At 26.8% G+C, this 13,819-nt stretch overlaps 1 protein-coding gene across 1 annotated transcript; it reads left to right on the forward strand.

Annotated features, from left to right (window-relative positions):
- Nucleotides 1-1,520: 1,520 nt before the first annotated feature.
- LOC129972250 (putative tricarboxylate transport protein, mitochondrial) lies at nucleotides 1,521-12,852 on the forward strand. Its single transcript, XM_056086313.1, has 6 exons — nucleotides 1,521-1,908; nucleotides 2,063-2,270; nucleotides 9,630-9,853; nucleotides 10,913-11,133; nucleotides 11,927-12,000; nucleotides 12,435-12,852. The coding sequence occupies exons 1-6, from the start codon at nucleotides 1,791-1,793 to the stop codon at nucleotides 12,547-12,549; spliced, it is 960 nt and encodes a 319-aa protein (XP_055942288.1). The 5' UTR covers nucleotides 1,521-1,790; the 3' UTR covers nucleotides 12,550-12,852.
- The last annotated feature ends 967 nt before the right edge of the window (nucleotides 12,853-13,819 follow it).

The raw sequence follows: 13,819 nt of genomic DNA on the forward strand, positions 1-13,819 counted from the left end.
TCTACTCTTAAAATCAGAAAAATTCAATTAGAATTTGACGTGAATATTTATAATATTGGAAACGTACTTATAATGGGGAGTATATTTTAGAACACTGGGAAATATAATTGTAAAACGATACTATTTTCCTAAATTTCCCCAAATTATACAATTGTGCTATTTGGGGAATTAAAATCAAGATATCAACGGGTGCATCTGGATTATCTAATCATTTCAGGTAAAATATTTAAAAGTGAATAGCAAATTATCATATTGTATTGCTAAATACATAATTTACAGAGAAGTGTTATCATACATTGATCATCGTTGTTAAAATCAAAATTCACATGAATTCCTAATTAGTTTTTACGCTATTGCGCATGTTCTATATAGTATTTCCAATATTATTTCAACAATATTGTAAAATATTATACTACTTTAATGAAAAAAAGTTTGGAGTGAAATCTCAAATGGTCTGTGGTGAAAGCTTGTAAACCAGTTAACAGCTACGCTACATGGGCAATTGCTTTTGTATTGTGGTCATGTTACTCGGCTGCGAACCACAAGGTCCCAGGTTCTTTTCTCGCTCATAACAAATGGCCACAGATTTATTAAACTAAAATTAATATTTTTATTCCAGGATTTTATGGTAACATTGCCATTAAAACTTAGGTGGGTTTGGAATATTTTTACATATTAAAAAATATTGTTGATACAGTATTTGGTTTCCTTGGATCCTCAGTATTGCCTAAAATATTACGTAATAAAGTGATATTACTGGAAAAATCTATTGAAATAACGTGAGTCATAAAGGTTTAAAAAATTGAAGGTCTTGTCAAGATTTGAAATTTAAAAATACTGATAATGAACTGGAACTTTCGTAATCTAGCGAATCATTAAGTCTCTCATTAGCACAAGATATTGTAAAATATTGTTACAATATATTTCAGATGTTTATCTTGATGGTATAGTATTGTATGGCATTCTTGCGTCATTGTAATGATAGTAGTATTTTGTGCTAATCAGGTCGCCAAAGGTTATTAGAATATTCTATCTTAATTGTACGATTATGCATTTAGTTTGAAACTCGTAAAATACTTCATAAATATCATCCAGTTGGAAGAATAAAATTTGGCTTTCATTTAAATTATAAAGGGACTCTTCCCCATCTTAAAGATCTTCATGTGGAGCTGATAACCACTTTATGTTGCTTTAGAAAACTAGATTCGAATACCAAATTTTAAATACTGAAACGATTTGGCAGGTTTTCTGCGATGTGGAGTCTAGAGATTCTATTTTACTCTAGTGTGACAAATTTTTTTAAAGCAAAAGAATTGTTACTCCTTGATTTTCCCTATAGATGTCTTGCATCATAGGAGGAGGTGTGTCGTTTTCAGCCAATAATGATCAAATGTGAACTAGTTGAACCAATGACAAAAGACCTCGTGGTTGTTTTTGCATACACCTCTTGTGCAAAGGGAAATTCTTGTGACATCTGTAGAGATTTCTCTTTTTGTTTTTAATTCGTATGTAGGGGAAACCAGTAATTACTCTGGCAACGGTATCTTCCATAAACATTATGATTTAGTTCCTGGATGAGGAGATCAGTGTAGAATTTTTATCATTCTGTATTAATATTTGTTTCCTCGTGTGCTGTTTGACCCATTTATTTCTGTTCCTTTCTTTTCTTAAACTTTCGTTGAACACTTATGTCAATGTCACTGTAATTTATTCCATCTGTTTAATACATTCGAACAATATCTGCAGTTTTGATTCTTAGAATTATCTGTGATACTAAAATTTCCTAAAAAATGGATAGAGATAAATTTCGCAACCCCTTCTCCCGACCTTCCATGCTTGTATCAGGAGCTGCTTTATCTGCCGACAGTTTTTTTCCTGCTCAAAAAACATTGAAAGGAATTTTAGCAGGTAACTAATATTAAATTTGTTTTATTGTTACATTTACAGATCTTGCTAATTATTTGTATCTTCATTCATTGTGTGTGTTGTGCAATTGTAATTTATTCTCAAAGTGTAATTTTTGTGAGTATTATACTGATTCTTAGAATTTTTCTTTTCATAGGTGGTATAACCGGTGGAATAGAAATTTGCATAACATTTCCGACAGAATATGTAAAAACTCAGCTGCAATTGGATGAACGTTCCGCTAAACCACGGTATTCAGGAATCGCAGATGTTGTGAAACAAACTGTAAAAAGCCATGGCGTGAAAGGATTGTATCGTGGATTAAGTGTTCTGATATATGGTTCTGTGCCCAAGTCAGCTGTTAGGTAGGTGAATTTGTATATTTATTCTTTCAGAATTTTGCGCCTGTTTTACTGTCTTACTTCCGACGTTTTCCTACAGCTTTTTTTGTGATCTAAATCTAAGCTGCTAAACTTCTTTTTAAGAAAAAAGAAACTGTTAATATTAGTGAATCTATTGCATGATTTTGAAGAATGACTAGTGTTATCTTGTTGATAAAGTGAAGAATTTTGTAATTTGGACGTATCAATACTAGACTAGTGCTGTTTGATAACTATCTTGATGGTCAGAATAATGTGCTATAAAAAATAACTTGCTTCTCTTATTCAAACTTTTTAAACACAGTACAAGCACAGTTAAAAACTTGCATAACAGAAAAAAAATATGTTTGTTCTGAAAGGAAACATTAAAAACTAAAAATATTGATTAAATTTATAATAAAGTATAATTTATGCTAGTCATTTCTTTGATGTATTAAACTTTCATATTGTACATCAATATAAAACTTCTTGTGTATATACTTATACATGAACAATAGCGCGTGTTTAAAATAAAATAGAAACTTGCTTATTTTTTAAATCAAGAAATTTTTTTATTTTTAGGTATAATTTACTTCTATCATGACATAAAATAATTAAGATAGTGTATAGTTTCCTTAAAATGTTAAAAATACAATGGGTTAAATTTTTTAAAAATCTTTAGCATATCTTATTACAACAAAAATCTAACTGTTTAAAAAATTTATTCAATAAAAAAAAGTTTTCATGTAATTTCTTTTGTTTTTATAGAAAGATTTTCAATTATGGTTAATAAATATGAATATTTTCTAGAAATTATGATTAATATTTTCTGAAGAACTAAACAATATGAAACAAGTATTTATAAATATAAGCTTATCAAATAATTATGAAGTAATGTTGAAGCTTGCTTAATCATCTCTATTAAAAATTCAAATGGCAATATAAAAATTTTGTCTTATTTGAAAACTAAAATTGATTTTTATCATTTAACTTGTGTGAGTGCTAACTGAAGTACTTAACACGTTTTAAAAATATTTAACCTTTACTAATGATACTAATTATTTGCCTGCTTAACTGAATGAATTTTTGAGTACGGTTTTACATTATAATGTACATTTTCAATGTTGCCTTCTAAAGAACGTTACCATTGAACATGCATGTTACTTGTGAGTTTTGAAACAGAATTCTACTTTTTCTTTAAGTAATTCTACATATAAATTTTCATCTTCAGATGTTGGGAAGTATTGCACAGATAAGTTTTCCCTTTATGTTCTTTTGAAAGAAAATATAGACAATGGAGTGTTTAATTAAATATTATAAAGGTACTGGAGATCTGATATAAAATCTTGAAAAAAGCTTTCATAATTTGTCTTAATGTCAAATTTAAAATAAAGTTGATATTGTTAGTATTTCTTGTCAACTTGTTTTTAACTTATACATAAGTATTTTTCCCACCCTTGAAATTTATTCAGCACTGAAGAGTATAAGGAGGACTTGTAAAGTCAGAGACCTTGGTTTTTATAAACTCTTTAAATTAGGCAATTGGGTTATTATACTGCTTTTGAAATTTTTTTATTAATGGGGCACAAATCACAGTACTAATAATTAAAATCTTTATGAATGAAGCTAAATTATACCAAAAACCTTCATGAAATCTTCCTTATTAACTGCTTGACTTTCATTTTCTGATTGGCCCAATTAACACTTCCTTTCCTCGGATTTAATCTTAACTTTAATTTACTAACGGATATCATTAATTTCAAATCTTTTGAATTACAAAGTGCTAACTATTGTAAATTTCTTTTTCCTTCTTTAGTACATAAAATATTTGCTAAGCTACTCACTAAGAGGCCCTTATATCAGCAGCCAATTCTTTTGATCAAGCAAATTCTTCTGCACCTTGATAGCTAAAAAATTAGCTCCGAATTATTGTTTCAGGCTGCAATTCAAATGGTGTAAAACATCGGGGCTTAGCATACTAACAGGTAAGGGCATTGCACATGAATATTTCACTCGTTTTGTTTTGTATTGCTGTTTCTTCATCACATTTAAATTAACAGTAAAGGCATATGGAAGCTGTTATGGTAATAAGGTTGTGTAATTGATATAGATTTAAAATCTTGATTAAAATACTTATCTTTTGTTTATTAATTTGATTTTCATGCTTGTTTAGATTTAGTTTCATTAATTGGTAGTTGCATGTTTAAGTAAATATGCATCTGCTTTTTGATTCTGTAGTTATAGAGGTTGGAAATGGAAAATACTTGCTACTATGTGCTGGCTACTTATTGATTAAGTTTTAATCTAAAGCATCTTTAAAATGGATTTAACATTTAAATCATAACTAATTGTGTTTTTAAACTTGGTGGCTTTTCAGTGAGGAGAAAATTCTGATTTTTTAATATTGGAAATTTTTGAAAAATTAAACTTTATTCGTATTACTTTATCTTCACTTTTTAATTAAAAAAATTATTCATCTAAATTATTTCTTATCAAATACAAAATACTAGTAAATGCATAGATTGCTATTTAGACTGTGCTACTAGTAGCATCTTTATACTTGCTTGGTTTAGGGTAAAATGTTTCTGAAGCTAGAGTGTATTGGAAAGCATATGTGAGAGTATGAATGGTTAAAAAAGTTTGGAACTTTCTACAAAATATCTAAGTTGGATATTCTTGAAAAGTACTAAATATAAAAAGATAAATCAAAGACTAAGAATTAAATTTATTCTTCTTAAGCAAGTTTTAATATTTCTAATCGTTTAAGGTCTTTGTAATCTGTTATCAATATATAGATTGCTACAGAATGCAATGTTTGAAATGAGCAAAAGTTACAATTTTTTTTAAGGATGTGGCATCTATTGTTTCAGAGATTTTTGGGACTTGAGAAATAATTTTTTTTTATTATTATTATTGTAGGAAGGATAAAAAAGATAAAAATAATTGATAAATTATGAGAAGATGAGTAATTAAAAATCTAGAATCTTATTTGAGAGTTAATTATGTTAATTATTTCTTCTAGTGATAAATTATGCGCTCAATTTCTTTATTTCCAAAGTATTATATTCTTGATATATTTAGCAAGTTATTCAACTTGAATTATGAATGTAAATGAATAAGATATCCATGATGAAATGGTTTTTATTCTAAAATTTCTGATGATGTATCAAGATTTCTATCTAATTATCCATAATTATGATGGTATTTAAAAGAAATCTTGAAGTAAATGTTAAGACTTTCAGAATTGTTGACAATAAATCACATTTACTTTCATTGAGTTTGACTTAGAAATTTCTATGAATGTAGCAGTTATTATCAAAGATGAAATTAATAAATCATATGATATGAAAAAATAGAAAAGAATTGAATAGGAAAGGCTTTCTGGTTTAACGTTGTTTTCAATTGCAAATAATCAAATCTAAAAAATAAATCTTGATAAATTATTGTTTGCTTCCTTAACAGTTTAAAACAAAAATTTGTAATTTAAATGTAAAAATAAAATATAGTGAATAATTTGCTCCTAATACTTTGCAGATCTTTTATATTATGCTCTATATAATAGCAAATAATTTTAAATATATTTATTTAGAGTAGAATGTTCTTTAAATAACTTTAAATAATAACTTAAATTTAACTTTCTTCTAACTGAATTAAAATAAAAAAAAATGATATGTAATAACTGATATTAATGAGACAGTTATAAAAAAATATTTAATTCAAATGTATAAAGCAGCATTATTTAGAAAAATGATTAATATAACTAGAAAAAAAATTGATTAAGGATAGGAGAAACTAAGAAAAATTATGTTCGTGAACCACTAAATCTCTAATTTGGCTCTGAAAATATTTATAAATATACAAATTTTATATTTAAATTCTAAATTTTTAAAATGTAAAATAAGAAAACTATTAAAATTTAAACATTTGTCAATATTTATTTGTAAGAAAACAGCCTTAAGTGCCAAATAAATCTGAAATTTTAAATTGTCTTTTCAGCAGTTTGTTACTTATCATAAACAGGCAATGGCATATATTAAATCTGTAGAAATACTGTATAATTGAGTAGTAATGCTAACTTTTAGTATGAAATATTCTGTATTCTTTATTAAACTTGATTTTTCCTGATAAACTGCATTTCAAAATAAAAATACTTGCAGCTTTGTGTATTAAAAAAAATAATAAAATTCCAGTCTAATTCAGAAGTCTATACTACTATAATTTAAACTATAAAAAATGAAGTATTAAAGGTGGCCGAAGAAAATTAAATTAATCTTTAATTTTTGATTAAAAAAAGTTAAAACTAAGATTTTTTACTTTTTTCTTTATTATTTTACTTGGAATCCAGATTACAGTTTAAGACACCCTAATAAAGGATCATTTAATAACATTTGATAATATTAAAATGAATGTATAAAGGCTAAACAGCTTGATTTTTAAAAAGTTTGTGTCTAATTTGCTTCTCTGAATTTTTTTTCTTCTTCTATCTACTGTATAATCCATAAATCGTATCATACTACCATATTTTAACACAAGGCTTTCATGTATCTTCCAGTGTTGCTTTGAGAAATTTACTCCATTCTTGAATCATCTTAATATTACTTGCTACTTATTATTTATCATTGATTTACCTATGTTGTTCTTGTTCCATAAGAACATACTCTATCTTGTTTTTGTTAAGATGAATCAGTTGTAAGAAAACCCAACTGGTTAAAACACAGGAATAGGCATGGAAAAATTAAATATTAGCATCAGCATTTGCTATCTTAATCAATTTTTTTATTTTCACCAGCAATTTTTAATTTTGCATTTACTTGAATGTGGAGTAACTGTTCGACTTTGATAATCTGTGGATAGGGACTGGACCATATTGTGAATGGCTTTCTTTAACAATACTGGAAATCCCCAAATATATTTTTAAGTTCATGATTTTAAAATCGGAAACTGTTCATTATAATAGAATATTGTTAATTACATGACATAACAATGTTACAATATAGCATTTGTTTTGCTCTCGTTTCAAATAATTTTCTTTAATATCTTATTTTTCAAAGCATTTTCAGATATCAAACATATTTTCTCGGACATACATTTTTTCTGATTTTATAACATATTTCCTTTTGATTTCTTAAATGATGAAGCAAAAGAAAATACTTTACTGTTCTCTAGACTTACTGTAGAATTTTTTATTATTAAGTCTGTGAATAGTTTTATTAAACTCTTTTCGTGGTCATTTTAGAGAATGAAAATCCTGGTCTCGATATTTGTATTACTGCAAAGGATTCATTGTCATTTGTAATGCCTTGGGAAAAAACCTGGTTGCTATACATTTTTATTTTTTGAACTAATGTATTTTCTAAAAGGGACTTGTAGTAGACTGTTACACAGATGTCAAGTTTGTCGTAGTTCAGAAATGTTAGTTTGCAAAGCTTGTTATTAGTGATTGTTGATTAATTAAAAGTGAAATTAAATAGAAAGATATCATTGAATATGAGCTAGAAATGCCTGTATTTAAATATTTTATCATATATAAATGTCCTTAGTATAAGGTAAAAAAAAAAAAAAATATTGATCCTAAATGAAAGGAAATAAACCTCAAGAAGAATTTTACATTTTGACATTAGATTTGCTATAATTACATATTTAATTTTTGTAAATGAGAACTTAGTGAGCATATTTGAAATTTCATAAAAATCACATTTAATATTCCTATCAATTAACTTTGGATATAAACAATATTTATTTTAGACATGTGTATTTGAAGTTAAGTATTCATAGTATTCATATGGATGGTAAATATCAATATTATCTTTGGATTATAATTTCTTTAAATTCATTCATTTGCTAATTTCATGCAATCAAAATTTCATAATAAATTTTTTTTTTCTTTTTTGTTTTCAGTAAATGACTGAAATTAGCTTTTGTTATAACTGAAACAAATGAATAGTTTCTAAGCATAATTTGTTATTATGCTAATATTATAATAATTAACTTGTTAGTTTTAGTTTAACCTGAACAAATATGCTCTTATCCAGAATGAACCTGAATTAATTGTAGGCAAAGACATTACAATTTTCTAGAATTATTTTCATTTACTCATTAAAAGTTGATTCTTAAGTAGTTCTCTCCCTCCCCCATTTTTTTTATGAAACTTTATTCTTGCTGTGACTCATTGGGAAAATAACATATGAAGACAATTGTTTTGAATTAAGAGCATTATGTATATTGCCTAAAATTTGAATTATTTTAAACATAACATCTCGTGCACAATATGCAAAAATTTTTCCTTTTATGCGCAATTCATTTATCTTTTGTAATCCCCCCCCCCTTGTCTATCGTCTTGAGTTTTTTCTTTTAATTCTTTGATTTTTAAAGATGTTTATGTTCATCTTTTGTCATAAGTAAAATGTCTTAATTATTTTAATTTTTATTTAATATCCTAAGAATAAAGGTATTATAATGAATAATTAATAATTAGTAGTAATTATAATTTATCATTTATTTTAGATGGGATAAATGTACGAGATTCCTTTAATTTCATGATCTAATTAACTTCTTGGCATGAAAGTTGAACTTAGGGAGAAAGTCCTTTCCATTTTCCTGTAATGAAAAATATATCTGTGAACTTATCCCATCCCTATTTGCAGATTTATTATTTTTGTTTTCTTTCATAAAACTTCTTATCAGATATAGGAGAATGTTCAGATGAAAGATGGATTGTACTACGGGAACAGCAAAGAAAAATTTATTGACACAACAATTGTAATGGCCTAAAAGCAAAAGGGAAAAATTTATGATTCATCATTTCTACTGCTTGTAAGAGAAAAACTCAAATATAAGGTTCTATTAAATTTTGGTCTTCTTTGATAGGTCTATGTACATGTTTTGGTCATAACCATTTGAATTATTTATCTGTGTGCTCTTGCATTGTAATTTGTTTGGGGAAAGTAATATATAGTTACAATTATAATTATTTATTACATCTTTTTGTCGTGGCATTTACCATGTCTCTGACAAATTTAAGTATAAACAAAAGTAATCTTAAGTTTTGTTTTTAATTTATAGTATCGCTTTAAATTTTAAACATGAAGGATAATAGTAGTATTAATTTTATCTTATGAAATTCTTGAGCTTTAACTTTATTTTTTAAATAACTGATCTGAAAATTGCTTCTGTTCTATGTTTAACTTTTTGTTTGAAAGCTCCACTTATAGAAAGGAAGAAGTTGAAAAATTCCTGTTTTTAATGCAATTATCTTCACAGCTGTTTAGATCGAATTTCATTCTAAAGTGAGACTAAAATATACATTTTATTGTTATTGGAAATGATTTTATAGTTTTTTTTTTTACATTTTAATTGTTTTTCTAGGTTTGGTACATTTGAATCATTGAAGAAAAGAAGTGTTGATGAGAAAGGGAATTTGGCTCCTTCAAAGCGCTTGTTGTGTGGTTTGGGAGCTGGTGTTGCTGAAGCCATCTTTGCTGTGACTCCTATGGAAACGGTGAAAGTAAAATTCATTGATGATCAGCAATCGGCAAAACCAAAGTACCGTGGCTTCTTTCATGGAGTTCGGGAAATTATCAAACATCAAGGTATTTCTTTTGAAAGTATTTTTTTTTTTATATTGCATTATTGGACTTTTAAACTGTTTTCAAGAATATCTCATAAGAAACTGTTGTAAAATTAAATGTCTGTAAATTTCTCTGGCAGTGAATGGGTTAAAGAATTCTTAAAGAAACATTGAATTTTATTTATGTAATATTTATAGATATTGCTATTTTTTTTTTATTTATTTAATTCAAGTTGCTTCAGATGATCAGATGGCTTGCCAGGAATATTGGTTATATTTGTTTTCAAATAAATTGTTTTAATTTTAACATGATTAATGTACTTTACATGTTGACTTAATTCAGTTCTTCTCATTGGCTATATGAATCTTCTTAATGAAAACAATATATTAGGATTATTAAAAACATGAATATTCAGTTCATCTGTTTTTTGACTAACACAATATTGCAACTTCACTTTTTTTTATCTGATTTGTAAACTGCACATAAACAGATATTAAACAGAATTATTCTTTCTTAGCTTTCAGCAACTTGGAAAAAATTTAGTGACTAAATTTTTGATGAAACAATGAATCAAAACTTAATTTTTAATTAAAGTTTCCAAAAAGTTGCTCTGAGGTTTGTGTTCCCACCCTTCAAGGTATATATTTCAAGGTATCAAATTTTGTTGCTGTGGGTGAAATGGTCTGGCCTGTAAAGCACCAACATACACATTCATCTTTATTATTAATATAGATAATGTAAATATATTTTTACTTGCAACCACCAATTGTTTTTCAAAAGCTATTTATTGGTTATAAAAAGTACCAAGTGCATTGTAAGTTTGAAAAATCATTAAAAGGAAACAATTAACTTTTTTGTATGAAGTGAAGGCAGTTCTGAAGACATTGACAATTTGGACTGAATAGTGGAGATGATTCATTTTAAGTACTTGGGCTCCTTTAATGGAAGACTAGTATAGGGCAATAACTTCTGTGGTAAGTGGGGGGGGGTATCTTTGTACCATTACACAATATTAGTACTATTATGTAAACATTTATTTCATCAGTTAATAAGACATTTAAAAATAAATTTTTTTCTTAGGAATACGAGGTGTATATCAAGGTGTGACAGCCACAATAATGAAGCAAGGCAGCAATCAAGCTATCCGCTTTTTTGTGATGGAATCTTTAAAAGATTGGTATCGAGGAGGAGATCCAACTAAAAGTGTTAATAAATTAGTGGTGGGCATGTTTGGTGCTTTTGCTGGAGCAGCTTCAGTGTTTGGCAACACTCCTATTGATGTAGTAAAAACAAGGATGCAGGTATGTTCATATAAATTTTTCTTAGTTTCGTTTCATTAAATTTTCCAGAACTTTTTGTTGTATTTTTTTATATTTCTTCTTTTTAATCTTTCAGAATTAGTAATTTTAGTTTGCCTTAATTTTCTAAATTTTTTAAATTTAAATTATATTTTATGTTAAACTTGAGAGAAATTTCGAAACAGTAAGCCAATCATATTTTGACATATTAGCAGTGTGTATACTTATGCTTTATGTAATTAAAGTAACTCATGAATAAGCAAGTTTTTAAAAAGTAAAGATCTTAATTATAAAATAAATTTACATGGATCAGTTGGCCTATGCATGAAATTTATTTTTAATTGGAAAATAGTAAGGAATTTTGCTGTTTTATATTTATGGAATTTATCAAAAACCAAATATAATATTTGTGCAATTTGTCTTAAAGGATTTTACTCGTTTTTTTTTTTTTTTTTATCATATACTCCTAGAAGTGAACAATCAATAGAAAAAAGTATAAATTTTTTTTATTTTAAAATGCCATTTCTGTAACAACAACAAAAAATATATATAACAATATATTATTGGTATACATTATATGCTAACATTATATTGATATGCATAATTTTTCTTGTTACAAAAATGACATTTTAAAACATTAAGAACTCGTTAATTTGTTAGAATTAATTAACAAGGCATTTTTCTTTCAGCTTGATCACTAGTGATATATTCTTTGAAAATACAGTATAATCTGTTTAATTTTTTTTCCAATACTGTAATTTTTAAGTTACTGAAATCCTTATTATTTTTGTTTCAGGGTCTTGAGGCACACAAATATAAGAATACTTTCCATTGCATTTATGAAATTGCAAAGAATGAAGGCTTTTCTGCGTAAGTATAAATGAAACAACTTTGTTAATATATAGCAAAATAGTAATTGTCTAATTTTTTGTTGATAACTGAGATGCATTATTTATATATTAAGAATATTAAGCAAAACCAGTGACTCAGTTGTATAACCATTGACTCAATTTTCTTATTTCATATGAAAGCTCATAATGTATAAATATCGCCCACCATCTACAATCTTAAATTTTTGAAGGGGGGGGGGGAATTGTAAAAGCACTTTATTGTACATTCTCTTTGAGAGAAAAATGTAAGAGCTCCCTAGTCACAACCATTGTGCTAGTTTTGAAAAATTTTTTCCTATGAATAGACTTGACTCCTAGATTTATCACCAATGTTCAGATGAGCCTTGACTCTATACCCTGCCTTTTTGTTTTGAGATTTAATGTTTTTTTAATTATTTTTCATTACTTTTTCAGATTTTACAAGGGCACTGTTCCACGGCTCAGCAGAGTTTGTTTAGATGTAGCAATTACTTTTATGATTTATGATTCCTTTATGGATTTGTTCAACAAAGTTTGGAAAACTGATTGAATTTGATAGGTCCTTTTTTGTTATAAATTTAAGCTGTATAGTTTATTTTGTTAGATTTATATATTTTTTGCAATGTTTGTAAATCAATCAAAATTATAATTCAATGTCTGTGCTGTGCAACTATTAGTTATTTCAAAAAATGCACATAAATGTGTTCTTTTTTTAATGATGTAAATGTTTGTTAACCTTTATTCAATTTCGTATGAAAGTAATAACATTTTGTAAGATAGTTTATAATCCAAAATTTTAAGATGCATTTTATAAAATTAATACAATTTCAATTTCCACTATGTTATAAGTTGTTGGCTAAAATAAATTTTTTTATGAAGTATTGTAACTGTTTCTGAGAATTTTTTTTTATATCCAATTTTATATCAACTGAATATTTCATATCAATCTTTCTTATTAAATGGCTCTAATTTTGAGTATTTTTGTGATGTTTAGAAATATCATCTGATCTAGTCAGAACGAACATTCTATATAAATTACTTTATCACATGAGCTAAGCTTTTAACTAAAAGTAATTAAGGCTGATTTGAATAAGTAAAAATTTTTTAAATATAAATTGATTATTTAACTTTGAAATCAAAAAATTACACCACTGCATGATAAAACTGCTGTGTGTAGTAGTTTATGGCAGACTACAGCACTTTCCAATGATTTATACAAAATAAGATTGCTCCTGTATATATAGAGAAAGAATCCATATGACTCGATTATAAAAGATTTTTGCTTGGAGTAACTGCATAGAAGCATCAGTAAAAGGATCCATGGAAATCGGGGTTTGAGTTAATGGTTTTGAAACTTGACTCTAGTTGCATGGTTGCTACATATAGAACTAATTCCAGTGGGGAAAGCTAGAACTTCTTTCAAATTTATGGAAATTATTATATTGGAATACATTTACTGGTATAGAAATGCCAGAGAATACATTTGTCAGATTTTGGGCAAACCCTTTCTCTAAGCACGGGAAATTTCATAATCTTAATCGCAAATGTTTCCTCCAATTTTATAATTAACTACCTGAAACCTTTTCCTTTGTTTTCTTATGTAACTGTCTCAATAAATTCAGCATAATCATTCTGCTATAGGTCCGCATTACTTCCCTGGCTATTTAAGATGTTTTGAATTTATAGGACTTTACATATCACCCTGTATATGTACCAAGTTTCGATTTCTGCAAATCAGATTGTCTAGCCTGTTAAGTACCAACACACTCATAAACACAAATTCATTTTTATCTTAAATAAAAACTAGTTTATTTAGATAA

Source organism: Argiope bruennichi, chromosome 6 (genome assembly GCF_947563725.1).
Source record: "Argiope bruennichi chromosome 6, qqArgBrue1.1, whole genome shotgun sequence".
Classification (NCBI taxonomy): domain Eukaryota; kingdom Metazoa; phylum Arthropoda; class Arachnida; order Araneae; family Araneidae; genus Argiope; species Argiope bruennichi.